Here is a 15,164-nt window from a genome sequence, read left to right on the forward strand (position 1 = left end):
TTCAAAATGTATAGAAAGCTTTTGAAAATAGCCGATCTACAAGCTCTACAAGCTCAACAAGCTCACAACGCGTCGCATCGCAACGCGTTGTGAGCTTGTAGATCGGCTAATTTCAACTATCCGAAATATATATAGACAGACAGAAGTGGTTAATGCTGTTTAGTGATAAAAAAAAAAAAGCTAAATCTTAGAAGTAACTATAGCAACTAAAGTTTTCAAATAATTGTAGTGGAGCAAAAGTACAATATTGTCCTCAGAGATGTAGTGGAGTAAAAGTAGGATCTTCTTTTTTTTTTACTACATTTTTTATCCCACGATTTTGTAACCCTTTTATTTTTTATCTAAGTGATCCTGGGCGCTACACTCCCCCCACCAGCCTAGGGAGCCCAGAGCCGAGCTCATGCCTCCTTCAATGCATGAGAGCCAACTAACTGACCTTCTTGTCACCTGACAGGGAGGAGTTTCCCCCGGTAGGACGTAGCGCGTGGAAGGAACACGTTATTCCCGGCGGGCTGTATCCTGACTGAGTTCTCGATCCTGATTGGATAAAAATGGTTTCCCGACCCGAAAATGCATTTTCTGTTGAATAAAGAGCTGGAGAGAGACTCCTGTTACTGAACAAACACTGTCTATGGCAATACTATCAGAATATAGGGCTATTTAACGCTTATTTTAGCCAAAGAAAATCACTTGGACCTACCTTTAAGTGCAGTACTTGAGTAAAGGTGCTTTACTGCCAGTGCCAGTCGATCATATACATCACAATCAACTACAGCCACTCATGGACTGATTGATGTTGCCATTTCAGCCCTCCCCCCCGTCTTCACGGTTCTCCCCCGTCTCTTAGCTCACAGAGAAACGGGTGCATCCCAGGCAAATCCTCCCATCCGACTCCTGAATTACCATTTTAGTTGTAGCTCAATGTTTTTACGTTTTTTTTCTCTCTCTCTCTCTCTCTCTCTCTCTCTCTCTCTCTCTCTCTCTCTTCGCCGTCTCTCTGGTTGAGGCCCTACGGGGGGGGGGGGGGGGGGGTTGGTGGGTGGGGGGCGAAGCCTTTTCATACAAACGAAACGGTAGTCAATGAAGACAAAGTGGCAGACGGGAAAGAGCATCCATCATGCCTGTCGGGTGTAATTACCGTCCAATGTTTTTTTTTTTTTGGTGCAAGGAAAGGGAGGAAGGATCCTCATCCTATATACCAGCCCAACCCCCCTGCACCTCCTCCCACTGACAGGATGAGAGCGGAGATGATACCTGTTATCAAGGCCATTGAGTGTACACACACACACACACACACACATACACACACACACACACACACTTAGGCTTCCATCCTATATAGGTTAACCCCATTAAGACCGGGAACGAATCCGTGTCTTTCGTTTTTCGATTTCTTTGGGCTATTCAAAAATAGCAGATCTACAAGCTCGTAGCGCGGCACTCGGTGCCGCGCTACGAGCTTGTAGATCTGCTATTTTTGAAAAAGGAAATCGTGAAAATGTGTGCAAATCTTTTAATGTAGTATATATTCGAAGATTTGTAACTCAAATATTTGCTTCTGGGGATTCTACAAATGTCTTCTAAATCCTAACAGTTTTCTGAAAAAACAGTATGTTGGTGTATATCAGTGGTGGTCATGTATTTGGCACCGACCCCCCCCCCTCTCAAAATATTTTACATAATAAAGGACCCCCGGAAGCAAAGATTTGACTTACAAATGTTCGCTTTAAAAAATATATATATTCAAAGTTTTGCGCACATTTTCTCGATTAAAAAAAAAGAATAGCCAAAGAAATCTAAAGATGACACTGTTGTGCTGTGCTGTGCTGTGCTGTGCTGTGCTGTGCTGTGCTGTGCTGTGTTGTGCTGTGTTGTGTTGTGTTGTGTTGTGTTGTGTTGTGTTGTTGTGCAGTGTCAATCAATCAACTTTGTCACATCACATTTACAAGTTAAAAAGTAAACAAATTAAAATAGACAAGAAAAGGAGGAAAAATGTGCATGAAAGAATTGTTAGTTTAAGGTTCATATGATGTGTGTATAAAAAGACCATTTGTGTGTGTGTGTGTGTGTGTGTGTGTGTGTGTGTGTGTGTGTGTGTGTGTGTGTGTGTGTGTGTGTGTGTGTGTGTGTGTGTGTGTGCGTGTGCGTGTGTGTGTGTGTGTGCGTGTGTGCGTGTTGCTTGCTGCAGTGAAATTAATCTCAGGCAGCGCTAATGGATTATGATTAAACGCGCAATCAATGTGGAAAAAGCCAATTAGACCTGGCTGTCAACAGGCTCTGCAACAGTGGGAGACAATAACGGCGTGCTAAAGAAGGCGAACGGCGACGAGGAAAGCTTACTACAGCCATTTTTCCCAACACAGGCAATCCTCGAACGCCCGTCCACGGTATCGGTATTTCTGCTTAACGTTTGTGTTGAGAATTGGTTGAGGATGAGAGGATAAAAAGGTCATCCTCGTGCCTCATAATGCGCTCCCGTTACGCCTTGGCGCCTTAAGAGGCGCCAGAGCCGTTAATTGCAAAGGCAAATAATTAAGACTCATCCCATCCGTCATCGTTAACCCATTAAGACCGGGAACGGATCTGTGTTATTTTTTTTGATTTATTTGTCTATTCAAAAATAGCAGATCTACAAGCTCATAGCGCGGCACTTGGTGCCGCACTATGAGCTTGTAGATCTGCTGTTTTTGAAAAATCAGCATTTTAACTCAAATTTAACTTTTCTTTTTTTTTAATGTTGCTATAATCAGGGGTGCTAACGTTTTCGTGCTAACGTTTTCGTGCTAACGTTTTCATGGCAAGTCCCCAAAATTATAGGTATTTGGCCGCGGACCGCCATCTCAAAATATTTTGTCCCAGGGACCCCCAGAAGCAAAGATTTGAGTTACAAATGTTCGCTTTAAAAAATATATATACACACTATAAAAAAAATGTGCACACATTTTCACGATTTTTCAAAAATAGAAGATCTACAAGCTCATAGCGCACTCGGTGCCGCGCTATGAGCTTGTAGATCTGCTATTTTTGAATATCCAAAGAAATCTAAAAAATTACAGACGTGCGTTCCCTGGATTGAACGGCTTAAAGCGGGTGCACGTTGTTGCATGAGAGCGAGTGAACGCGTCAGCACCGACATGGAGGCCCCGCGTCCAGCTGCAGTTTCAACGGTTGAGCCAATTAACAGCCGACAACGGCACAAACCGTTTATGGAACGATCCATCATAAGAGACCCAACGGGTGTAATTTCTGGGAATTATCTCTTCTGACGGCGAACGCCACAGAGACGCTACGCAGCCGTCACTGAGGGCGGTAGATATAGTCTCCTCGTCAACAGCGACCGCGGTCTGTTGTTCCTTCTTTTGATGAAACTCACCCTGTCCATTTTGGTGGTACTTAACCCATTAAAGACCTGAGATATACCATTCTACAAAATGTCTTCTAATAACAGTCTAACAGTTTTCTGAAACACTTATGTTGCTATAATACCAGTGGTGCTCAAACTTTTTTCATGTCAAGGACCCCCAAAAGTATGTGTATTTGGCCGCGGACCCCCATCTAAAAATATTTTCTTCCATGGACCCCCCCAGAAGCAAAGATTTGAGTAAAACAAATTTGCTTTAAGAAATACATATATTCAAAGATTTGCAAGATTTTTCAAAAATAGCTCACAGCGCGGCACTCGGTGCCGCGCTATGAGTTTGTATATCTGCTATTTTTGAATAGCCAAGTATAAAATAATGGTTTTAAGTGGTTACACAGATGCGTGAGGAAAAGGGGTAAAAAAGAATTGGCTACTCTAAGTAAAAAAATGTTTTAAAAAAAACACCAGACGCGTTGTGACCTTGTAGATCGGCTATTTTTTTTTTTTTTTAATAATGGTTTTTCCTACACTTAGTTTCATGCCTTGTGTAACATACTATAAGTATGCTTTATTAAAGTGCCCTTTCATTTTACTCCGTTAGAAATGTACTTAAGTATGCTTATTTTAAATTTGTCCATCGACAATGATTGACAGCCATCACGAATGTTCAAACATTACACAATGTTTGAACATTTGACATGTAGGCTATTATAATGAACAGCAAGACGGAGCGAGCGGAGTTTGACAGAGTGCAGCATACTCTCCAAAAAGCTCCGCTCTGGTGAAAAAAACGGGACACTCGTGTTGTTTATCATTGTTACATTCTTATCTTCTCTTTGTTCTTTGCGAGTATGTCTCCTGCTTTTTCAAGCTTGGTGATGTGAGGTTACCCATGTGTCACTGCCAGCTTGTGTTAGATCACTGATTACATTTAAAGTGTCTGTGTTTGCTGTAAGTTAACTTACTGTAGCTTTGTTTTTTTAGCATAGCCTAATTAATCCTTTTAGATTTTTTTTACAGAAGTTTTCTCCATTCTGTAATCCATTGAAAATAAATAAAGCTTATATAGATATAGCATGGATGAATCATCCAATTTGTTGTACAATTGTTTTTGTTTAATTCGTTTTTTAAATTTGTTGTCAGTATGTTACGCTTAGCTTGTGAGGGATATTTTCAGACCATACCTCCCTTAAAGAGTGCTATATTTTGGGTTATTGATCTTAGCATAAAGTCACCGATCTCCACCGAGTTTCATGAACTCACCTCGTAGGTTTTTACCTTTTTTGTCTTAAAAAAATAAAAGATTGAGCTGGATGAGGTGAGTTGTTGCACTTTAGTTTATCTCTATACTGTATACGGTTATATTGTCAGCATTAATTAGTAAGTTCAAGAAGGTAAATGAGGTGAGTTTGTAAGATTAAAAGAAAAAGTTACGAAATTGGATTCAAAAATATCAAAGTGCCGCCAACTCCTGGTGGGAGCTGTTTAAGTCTCACAGCAACAGGAATTCAATGAGACGCTACATCTGATCTACTGAACAGACTCATGTCTGCCTCTCTGTTGGTGATTAATGATAGGGGGGGGGCACAGCATCTTCATCTACTGGGGGCACTGGAAGATGACTACTAATGCAGAAAGAGCAATGTCTAATAATGACAAGTGAGAGTATTCTGTCTGTCTGTCTGTCTGTCTGTCTGTCCAGCCTGATCTCACACAATTTAGTATACATTGCACGGATGTCCGTGCATAGACACCTACAAAACCCGAAAACCCCTGCATATGAGCCGCAAAACCCACAGTGGGCGTAACCGGGTTGCAACCCGGAAGCACAGCAGTCCCCAAAACATGATTTACGACAACGTTCGGGACGGAAACTCGCTCTCTTTAGCTCACTCGTTGGTCCCTCACGTGGCTCCAGTTCGCTTGAGACTTGAGAAATGGTGAAGTCAATGAAGGAGATGATTTGCACGGATTTTCTGGTTTTTCCAGGTGTCTATGCACGGAATGACTAGCCTGGTAAACCCTCCCTCCAGAAATCTCATTTCCATTTGATTTCAGGAGTGAGTCTGGCCTGAAGGCTTGTCTGGGCGTTTCTAGCCCGTTCACCAAATGGACGAGCCTATCAGCGTCGTCGCTCATCGTTCTGTGATTGACCAGCAAAAGTTGGCCAATCAGGTGGCGAGTTCGAGTGAGCCCGAATGGACCCGAGTGCAGCCTGAGTGCAGCCGACCAAACACGAACGGCAGCCATTGTTTCTGTGGGCAGTTTCTACTTTTTATTTTCGGTTTTAAAACGCTCTCAAACTTCTTTTTTGAGGCATGGAATTTACTTCGTTTGGATAGAATTTAGTTGATTAAACTTCATATATGTGGTCAATTAATCATGACAGAGCCTATTTAAAAATAAAAATTCAGAGAACCGGCAGGGGCGGACAGTGACACGCATGTATCCGAATAAGGCAACCTATTTTGGGCATGGCCATCTCAAAAGTCCCGTTGCGTCACATTAGTCTGGAGGTGGTAAAAACGCACTGCAATTGGTTGAAGGGGAACAACGATCATTGGCTGAAGGGGTTGTCAGTCAACGGTATTACTCCCGCCCAACTCCAGCCCACAGCCAATATTGCAGAATGGGCAGTGATGTGTTCTACCGTGGTACGCTGTATACGCAGTATGCCCTGTAGATTTTTTTCATCGCCACCGTCTACATCCAAAAACTGTTAAAACAGTGTATCTGATACGTTGATACGGTCTGATACGCTACTGCCCAGGAGTGGCTGGGGGGCAGCAAGAATGTGGGCTAACTCTGAGTTGATGGCTTATCATGTGTGTAGCTATTGTTCTTGAGGTGATAAGTAATGGCTGCGACGGAATTCACACATTAACTCAACGACGCGAATACTAATGAAGTACTCTAATCAGGCAGTGATTAGAGTACTTCATTAGTATTCGCGTATGCGCGTCATAGCACAGCATAAAAGGCAATGAAATGTTGGTTTTAGTTCAGTCTGCTACATTTTTACATTCCATTTTTTTGTGGGCCACGCGCGCGTGCAAAATGTTTACATTTAATTAATTATAGACGCGCGCATGTGCGCATGCCGTGCGTGTGGGAGGCAGGGAATAATCATAGTATACCCTCCAAAAAAATCGAGAACACACCACTGAGAATGGCCGATCATGCCAGACTCATCCGTGACATCCGTGCAATGTGTACAAAGGTGTGTGAGATTGGGTCTGTCTGTCTGTCTGTCTGTCTGTCTCTCTCTCTCTCTCTCTCTCTCTCTCTCTCTCTCTAGTCTTAAAGGAGGAGTTCACCCAAAAAATGACTTATTTTCTATCAATTACACACCCCATGAAGGCTTGATTTCATGGATTTATTTTAGTTATTGTGGCATTCCTAAGACAATAATTTGATGACCGTGTGTATTTCCGGTAGGAGACACAAATAATCTACTTTGTGTCTCCTACCGGATACATTAGCCGGTAGGAGACGGGAATCAAATTATTAGCTTAAGAATGCGACAAAAACAAAAAAGAATCCATGGATTCAAGGCTTCATAGGGTGTGCAATTGATAGAAAATAAGTAATTTTTTGGGTGAACTCCTCCTTTAATGTGGTGAATCCATCCATCCATCCATCCATGTTCATCCACTTATCCAGAGGGTCGTGGAGGTAACAGTTCCAGCAGAGAATCCGTCTTCCCACATCAGCCATTTATGTATTTGTTTATTTATTTACAGTGGGATCACAGTTTGTTTCTCTTTTTATAGGGCTGTTATGTTTTCCGTTATTGTTGGCAGTCATGACAGCCAGTTCCCACCTGATGTCATGTGTGAGTTCCGACTGCTTCAGACCATACTGAATAACTGCCAGCTTGCATAACATCTTCAGATTAGGACTTAAATCTAAGATATACAGGTCATCAGATGTGTTGCATCCTCCAAAGAGTATGATAAGATCTCCCACCATGCAACAACCCATCCGAGATACATAACCACACGGGCCTTTTCCTTTGGGGTCAACCTTCTTCCATGAGAAGGTCTGTGGATTGAATTTCAACAGTTCATTGAAGTTGTTGTAGCCAGCAACTATGTACAGCTCTCCATTGTAGGCAAAGGCTGAATGACCCTGGCGTCCTTCTGGAAGAAGCTGTGTAGAAGCCATTCTCAGCCAGCAGTTGGTCTCTGTGTCAAACATTCTGATGTTGTTGAACCGCTCACCGTAGTCCCCATAGCCCCCAAATACAAACATCTTTGTCCCGATGATGGTGGCAGAGTGATTATATGAAACAATGTGGTGGAGTTCCTCTGGTATTAATTAAAGACCAGACCATTGTAGTGGTGTCCAATGTGTGCATGTCATGAGTGCATCCAGTCTTGGTTATTCCCCCATGAATATACATGACCTTCCTCAAGACACAGGCGTGGTCGGACCTCTCTTCTGGAACAATACCAGCAATATTGGGTTTGGACCATCTGTGGTTGTCAACATCAAATGAATAAAGCACGTTGCAGTAAGGAAGTCCCCCCCAGATGTAGACAATATCTTCTACCAGAACAGCTGTGTGGTACCTGCGTACGCAGGGAACCTCAAGGTGATGTTCTCCTCTTCCATTTGTCCATGGGGGCAACTTCCTCCAGCGTAGGGACACTGTGTTGAAGATGTCGACTTCAATCTGATGCCTGTTGTTCTTGTTACCGAGTCCTTCAAATGAGTACAGCTTGTGTCCGACTACCACAGCAGCTGGGTAGTAATCCTCATGTCCTCCTTTCAGATGTATCGTCCAGTGAAACATTTCACACACCAGTACCACTTTGTGAATCAGTGCAACTAATTTACAGAAGAGCTTGTTAGAAGGTAGGGCTATTTATTGCTAAAAGTTCCTGAATGGTGTTGTGTTGGAAAATACAATAATGACATTTAAAAGGACAATTACATCTGATGTAATAATTTTGTGATATCATTGCGTGATGACATCATGATATGGAATAGCTAATGACGTTACTCAACCTGAATGCCCATTTTAGCAATATCTACGATATGAAGGCCAGGGCCTCCCTAGGCTAATTTTAACTAGCCACAATTTTAACTAGCCACAGTAATTTTAACTAGCCACAGTATCTGAAACAATATATCTTGTGTGACCAGACACTGTCACTGTTTTGACACATGGCCTACCAATGGTGCACAATTGGTAGGTTGTATGGACAAACAGAGACCACCATTCTCTCTCACCATGGCTCTTCACTGGATCCTAAAAGAGTCAGGGTGGGGTTCAGGCCAATTTATAGGGTTGTCAGGAGACGCACCTGTAATCACTAATCATGCCAATTTGGGCCAAACCATCTTGTCTGAGGACAAGGTTTTGTAACAGGTGTTGAAGAGGAACACTGGTGACAGTATCAGAAATCCCCCAATTATTTGGTTCGTTCTGGTGGGAGGGGCCATGGGGCTATATAGGGGTGAGCTGCTCACTCTCTGTCAGTCTGTTGTCTGCTGGGAGAGGTGTGCAGCTTCGAGTCTCTAAGGAGGTGTGTTATTTTTGGCATGTTATGTTTAAATGCATTCATTGTTTATTTGTTAGTTGTTATTATATATAATTATTATATAATTAATTAGATTATTTATTGTATTTTATTTTCATTATAATAATCCAAATATAAACCAATTCAAGTATTATTTGAAGTTATATGTTTTTGAATATTTCTTTGTTTTCTATTGCAGACGATTTGGTCTCCCTTGTTTTGCCACATTGTACATTGACACTTTGGGGGGAAATAAACTTGTTTAAACTTGCCCTTCTGCGTGCTTTGCCATCCTTGTTGAACATGTCTGGGTTACTTACTACCCTCACCCAGTCAGGGGTGTGACACTTAACATCAACTGAGACATTGTGCAGAGAATATTGTCTCTGTTGTCTGCATGCTGACTGTCTCTGAGGGGAGATGTTTGTCCTCCTCTTTGAGTGCATTTACACCTGAATGAAGAGATGTCCACTTGTGATCGACCAGGATGCAAATGGTGAACCTGCCCATAGACACCATTGAAATGCAAAGTCTGACCAGGTTTAAAGCAGATGTCTCACTCCTCTGTAAAAAACAACAACAGGCCTGTACAGAACCAGACCACTGTCCTATATAGGTACTAAAATGAAATCAAATTGGGAATTTGACCCACAGACCCAGGAGATATCATTTTTCGAAGATCTAGACTCCTATCCACTTCCTTGTTAACTTATTACTTAAAAATTCTGTATCTCGGTTCCTGTGTACTTTTATTTTTACTATGAAAAATCTCTGGCAGTGGGCAAACGCAGCCAGAAATAAGTCTAGCAGTGAATGAGTGACAGCATTATTTGGTGTCAGCCCTGGTACCATTTACACACTTAGGACCAAGTTCTGTGAGACTGGTGAAGTCAACAAGGAAGACAACAACCCAAGACCCCTTGCTTCACTGAGGAACCATAGATTTACAGGCAAGATTTGCACAACGGTACCAAAGACAGATGTCACAGTTGCAGGACCCACGCTCAGGTGCCAGTCACACACATGTGACTGGCACACACCTGCCTGCAAATGGTACCAGGGCTCAGGGACGTGCAGAAGGATTTGGAGAGGCAGGGGCTGGAATTTCAAAAGGGCACCTATTGGACTTTACGAACAATTACCATACTTTTAGGCCCAAAAACCCGAAACAGTATCATAACGTGCTTAATGTCCTCAAAGTCACGCACTCAACAAGCTTTGAACTGAGCAGATTGGACCTTCCGTTCCAGAGATAATGGCCAAAACAACTTGAAAACGGCCACTTTCGCCGGTTTTCGATCGCGATTTTCGATTGAAATTTTGGTCATTGTCGCCCGTTTTTCTTTAATAACACAGGCTAGGAAGGTCGCACGGCGACAAACTAGATACCTGAGGAAAGTTCACTTTGAGCTGCATCCAACACATCCACTGCTATTTCCGTCAGCTTTACCGATAGGCCGCAAGGGGCAGTTGAAATGATTTTTTGGGTTTGAAAAAAATAAAATAAAAAAACAGTCTGGAGAGGGCACTTTTTTACCGACGGGTAAAAGGGCAGGGGCTGAAGCCCCCTTTCATGTCTATGTGTGCACGTGCATGCCAGGGCTGACATCAAATAATGCGTAACCTGCGTAACGGAACACCAGCTTCACTTGCCCTACTGCACGGGCCTTATCCTGAAGGGACAAACGTGGCATCTTTCCATGGGGGCAGTGTTGCTGCTTGGAGCATCAACACTAACTCAACAAAGTTGCAGAACCCATGTTCAAGTGCCAGTCACTCACCTGTGAGGCAGTCACACACACTGTGACTACTGGCACACACCTCTCAGCAGGTGTGTGCTGGCATGTTGCTCAAAACAAGAGCGATTACCAACAGAAGCAGTGGTGGAAAAAGTACTAAAATTCTTTACTTAAGTAAAAGTATCAATACTGCAATATAAAAATACTCTGTTACAAGTAAAAGTCCAGAATTAAAAATGTACTTGAGTAAAAGTACAAAAGTATTGGCATCAAAATGTACTTAAAGTACCAAAAGTAAAAGTACTAAATATTTGAAAATAGCAGATCTACAAGCTCACAACGCGTCGCGATGCGACGCGTTGTGAGCTTGTAGATCGGCTATTTTCAAATAGCCTAGGTTTAAAATTGGGCTAAAGTGGTTAATGTATGTTTCATTATATCATAGTTTATATCTGAAAAGTAACTAGTAACTAAAGTTTTCAAATAATTGTAGTGGAGTAAAAGTAGAATATTTGCCTCTGAGATGTAGTGGAGTAGAAGTAAAAGTATTGGAAATTGGAAATACTCAAGTAAAGTACAAATACCTCAAAATTGTACTTAAGTACAGTACTTGAGTAAATGTACTTAGTTACTTTCCACCACTGAACAGAAGCATATTGGGTATATTTTGGCAATTTTCGCTACCCACATGTTTAGCTGTGTTGCTCATTCCACGAATGCCCGATCCTTACAAGCTTTACTTAAGTAAAACATTTGAGTACTTTTTCCACCATTGCAGTAGAGTCATTGTGAGCCCCTACCTTAGCCTCCGACGTGGGCTCCAGGTAGCACAGGCGATTGCCGAGCCCCTCGGCGGTCAGGCAGAACTTGCGATTCTCCTTCTGGATGCAGGCCACGCACTGAAGCACCACTTCATCATCCTGTCAGGACAAAACGAAAGAACCATCAGTCTTTATCTCTCCCCATCTCACTCACTGTGTGTGTGTGTGTGTGTGTGTGTGTGTGTGTGTGTGTGTGTGTGTGTGTGTGTGTGTGTGTGTGTGTGTGTGTGTGTGTGTGTGTGTGTGTGTGTGTGTGTGTGTGTGTGTGTGGCGAGCACATGCATGGCGCCGAGGGAAAACCCTGACACTCCCACACACAACAAGCCTATCCCAACCCTAGCGGCGTGGTTCTCAAGGTTTTTAACTTCCAGGACTTCCATTTTGATATGCATTAGGCCAGTGATTCTCAACCTTTTCTCAACCTTTTCAGGCCACGACCCTGCAAAATAATCATATTTGAACTGGACTTTTTAGATTTAGTTGGGCTATTCAAAAATAGCAGATCTACAAGCTCATAGTGCGGCAGCTTGTACATCTGCTATTTTTGAAAAATCATGAAAAGTTGTGCAAATATTTGATTTTATTTTTTCTTTTATATTGTATATATTTGTAAATATAATCTTTGCTTCTGGGGGTTTCTGGAAGTAAATATTTTACAAATGTTCGCTTTAAAAATACATATAATCCAAGATTTTGCCACGAATTTTCACGATTTCTTTCTAAAATAGCAGGTCGACAAGCTCATAGCGCGGCACTCTGTGCCGCGCTATGAGCTTGTATATCTGCTATTTTTGAATAGCCCAAAGACATCTAAAAATGACACACAGATGCGTTCCCGGTCTTAATGGGTTAATTGTGCAAAATACAATTGTGCAAAACTGCTATAAAGTGCCAAACATCGACCTCTCTGTTACTGTTACATTTTGTTACACTGGCCAGAGATACTGAGCAGGCAATCATACTGCAAATTATAGTCATTTCAAATGTATGATCAGCATTAATAATTAAAGCATTCTTAGTCATCATGAAATGAATGGCTATAGCTTTGTTAACCCATTCAATCCGAATCGCATCTCAGTCATTTTAAGATGTCTTGGGATATTCAAAAATAGCAGATATACAAGCTCATAGCGCGCCACCGAGTGCAGTGCTATGAGCACGTAGATCTGCTTTTTTCCCCTTTTTTATCATGAAAATGTGTGAAAATCTTTGGAGTTTGAATCTTTTTTAAGAGAACATTTGTAAAATATTGAGTTCCAGGGACCTCCAGAAGCAAAGATTTGAGTAAAAAAAAATGTATTCAAAGATTTGCACAAAAAAAAATCCAAGATTTTTCAAAAATAGCAGATCTTCAAGCTCGTAGCACGGCACTCAGTGCGTTTGACGCACTGTATAACTTTTTCATTGTTTAATAAACGATTGCACTGTTCTCTGTACCATGCTTCATCATTTTCTCTTCCCACTTGCTTTCCACTCATCCTTATGTGAAAATATCCGAAAAAAACGTTTCCTGTTTCCTGGGGGGAAATACGGGCGTTATCGCCGGAGATGGTGCCTGCAGCCTGGTTGCGCTGGTGAAAACTACCTCACACACAGCTCTCGGCTCTGAAAACGTAACCCTTTGGGGGCTGGTACATGGATCGTGTTTGTTTATACACAAGGCTAGACGATGGATTATAACGGATATGAAACGTTGTCCGGTTGAAAAGGTTATAAAACACGAAAAACGCTGGTGAGTATATTATGAAAATACTCTGGCAGTCAGTGAGCCCTCCCTGCACATCATACTAAGACATTATAGACAAGATAAGACTCAGCCCCCATGTGGGTCTTATCATTTATGACTATAGTGTACTATTTACCCTCCTACAGTTATGCTGATTCCCTCCCTCATGTGCCAGAGACTAATTGGACACTAAACCCCTAAATATGATGATCAAACATCAAAACTATCCATAGCTGATCCCCGGGAGTTGAACCAGACCTCTTTTATGTTGTTGACACTGTTTATATACAACGTATTATGCTGAAAACCGTTCATTGCAGAGTAAAATAATTAATTATGAAGAATGGTGTTCATAATGTGAAAAGGGGGGGCATGGCTGTGTGTGTCGATCAGGGCTGTAATATTATATTAATATATATTTGTGTGTGTGTGTGTGTGTGTGTGTGTGTGTGTGTGTGTGTGTGTGTGTGTGTGTGTGTGTGCGTGTGTATGTGTTATTGTATTATCCAATATTAGGGCAAAGCTTAAAAAATAACATCTTGGAAGAAAAACATATATATTCATTCCATCATTTCCAGCTGTCAGATACTTGCTTTTAAAATGTCAATCGTCTCCGTCGGGTGGAAAACCTCATGTGTTCCGAAACTGTTACTTTGCAGGATTTCAAAGCAGATCTGCAAGCTCAAAAACACGTCGCTTCGCGCCGCATTTCGAGCTTGCAGATCTGCTCCTTTCGATGCTTTTGAGTGACACTGTGGTGCAGTGGTTCTCAACCAGTGGTCCGGGGACCACCAGTGGTCCTTGAGGGAGTTCCAGGTGGTCCCCAGCTAAATGATGGAGACTGAAAGTCGGTAACCAAATGGACCCTTATATATCTTCAACTCTTGCGAGTGTAAAATGAAACCAAATGGACCCTTACGGTTCCATTTTACACTCTCAAAGAGTTAAATTATTGTTAAACATCTGCATTACTTAATTGTTTATTTAATATAGAACAAAATTGTCCATTTTCAATAGGAAAAACCCACAAAAGGGGGAAAAAGGGAAAATAATAATAATGGTTAAGGAGGGAGACTGGAAGAGGGGAAAAAAAAAAAAACTATAAAAAAAAACAAAAAACTAAAAATAACTAAAATAAAGTATCGATCTCCTCACAACAGCTAGGTCCAAGGACTATAAACAGTATGAAAAATCGAATAACCATGTATAAACAACTATGTATGAACTGGTATAAATGCTGGAGGATAAAAATTAAAAAAAACTAATATACATTTGTTATTATTTTTGTTGTACATGGCTTTTGTTATGTATTATTATTATCATTGTTATTATGGTTATTATCATGAATTCTATTGTTGTTATTGCTTTGTTTTTGTTTTTTGTTGTTGTTTTTTTTGTCTTCTACTCTTTTTCCTTTTATGTAAAATAGCTGAGGGTATGAAGAAATGATGAAACAATGAACTGAGAGACCTATGAGACAAAGAGAGAGAGAAAGTGGAGAACTTGTGTTTGTGTTGGTGGGGAAGGCATGGGGCAATGAAATGTTTTTAATGTGGAAAATCCAATAAAAAGAGATATAAAAAAAAAAAGAATTGTCAAAATTATTAATTGTGAAAATGAATTGTTATTTTGATCAACATTGGCCTGTTATCTCTCCTATGGCACCAACTAGCCTACCAACATCAATACAGCATAGAATTGTGGACAAAATCGTATCCGACGATAACAGAATAAAAGTCTTGGGTCTGACAGTCTAAATCTCATCAAATAGTGGTCCGTGGCTCAAATGCCAAATAAATAATGGACCTTGATACGAAAAGGGTTGAAAACCACTGCTGTAGTGTGATCAAGCAGTCGGGCGTTAATTTTACGAAAAAAAATATTAGAATATGGAGATTAGCGGTTTCTGCCCGACAGCAACACAATGACAATTGAACGGTCTCAACAACAGCATCAACAACAGTGCCGTGTCATTAGTATGACCGCACA

At 41.3% G+C, this 15,164-nt stretch overlaps 1 protein-coding gene across 1 annotated transcript in view; it reads right to left on the reverse strand.

The window, feature by feature from the left end:
- LOC308074684 (ryanodine receptor 3) overlaps positions 1 to 15,164 on the reverse strand; it is a gene marked incomplete at its 5' end in the record, with an annotated part of 322,999 nt that overhangs the window by 249,398 nt on the left and 58,437 nt on the right. The window contains 1 exon segment of the mRNA XM_080414190.1: positions 11,429 to 11,548. Within this exon segment, the coding sequence (XP_080270316.1) occupies positions 11,429 to 11,548 (120 nt within the window).

The sequence above is a fragment of the Gymnoscopelus braueri genome, assembly GCF_963280865.1.
Source record: "Gymnoscopelus braueri genome assembly, chromosome: 19".
Taxonomy (NCBI): Eukaryota; Metazoa; Chordata; class Actinopteri; order Myctophiformes; family Myctophidae; genus Gymnoscopelus; species Gymnoscopelus braueri.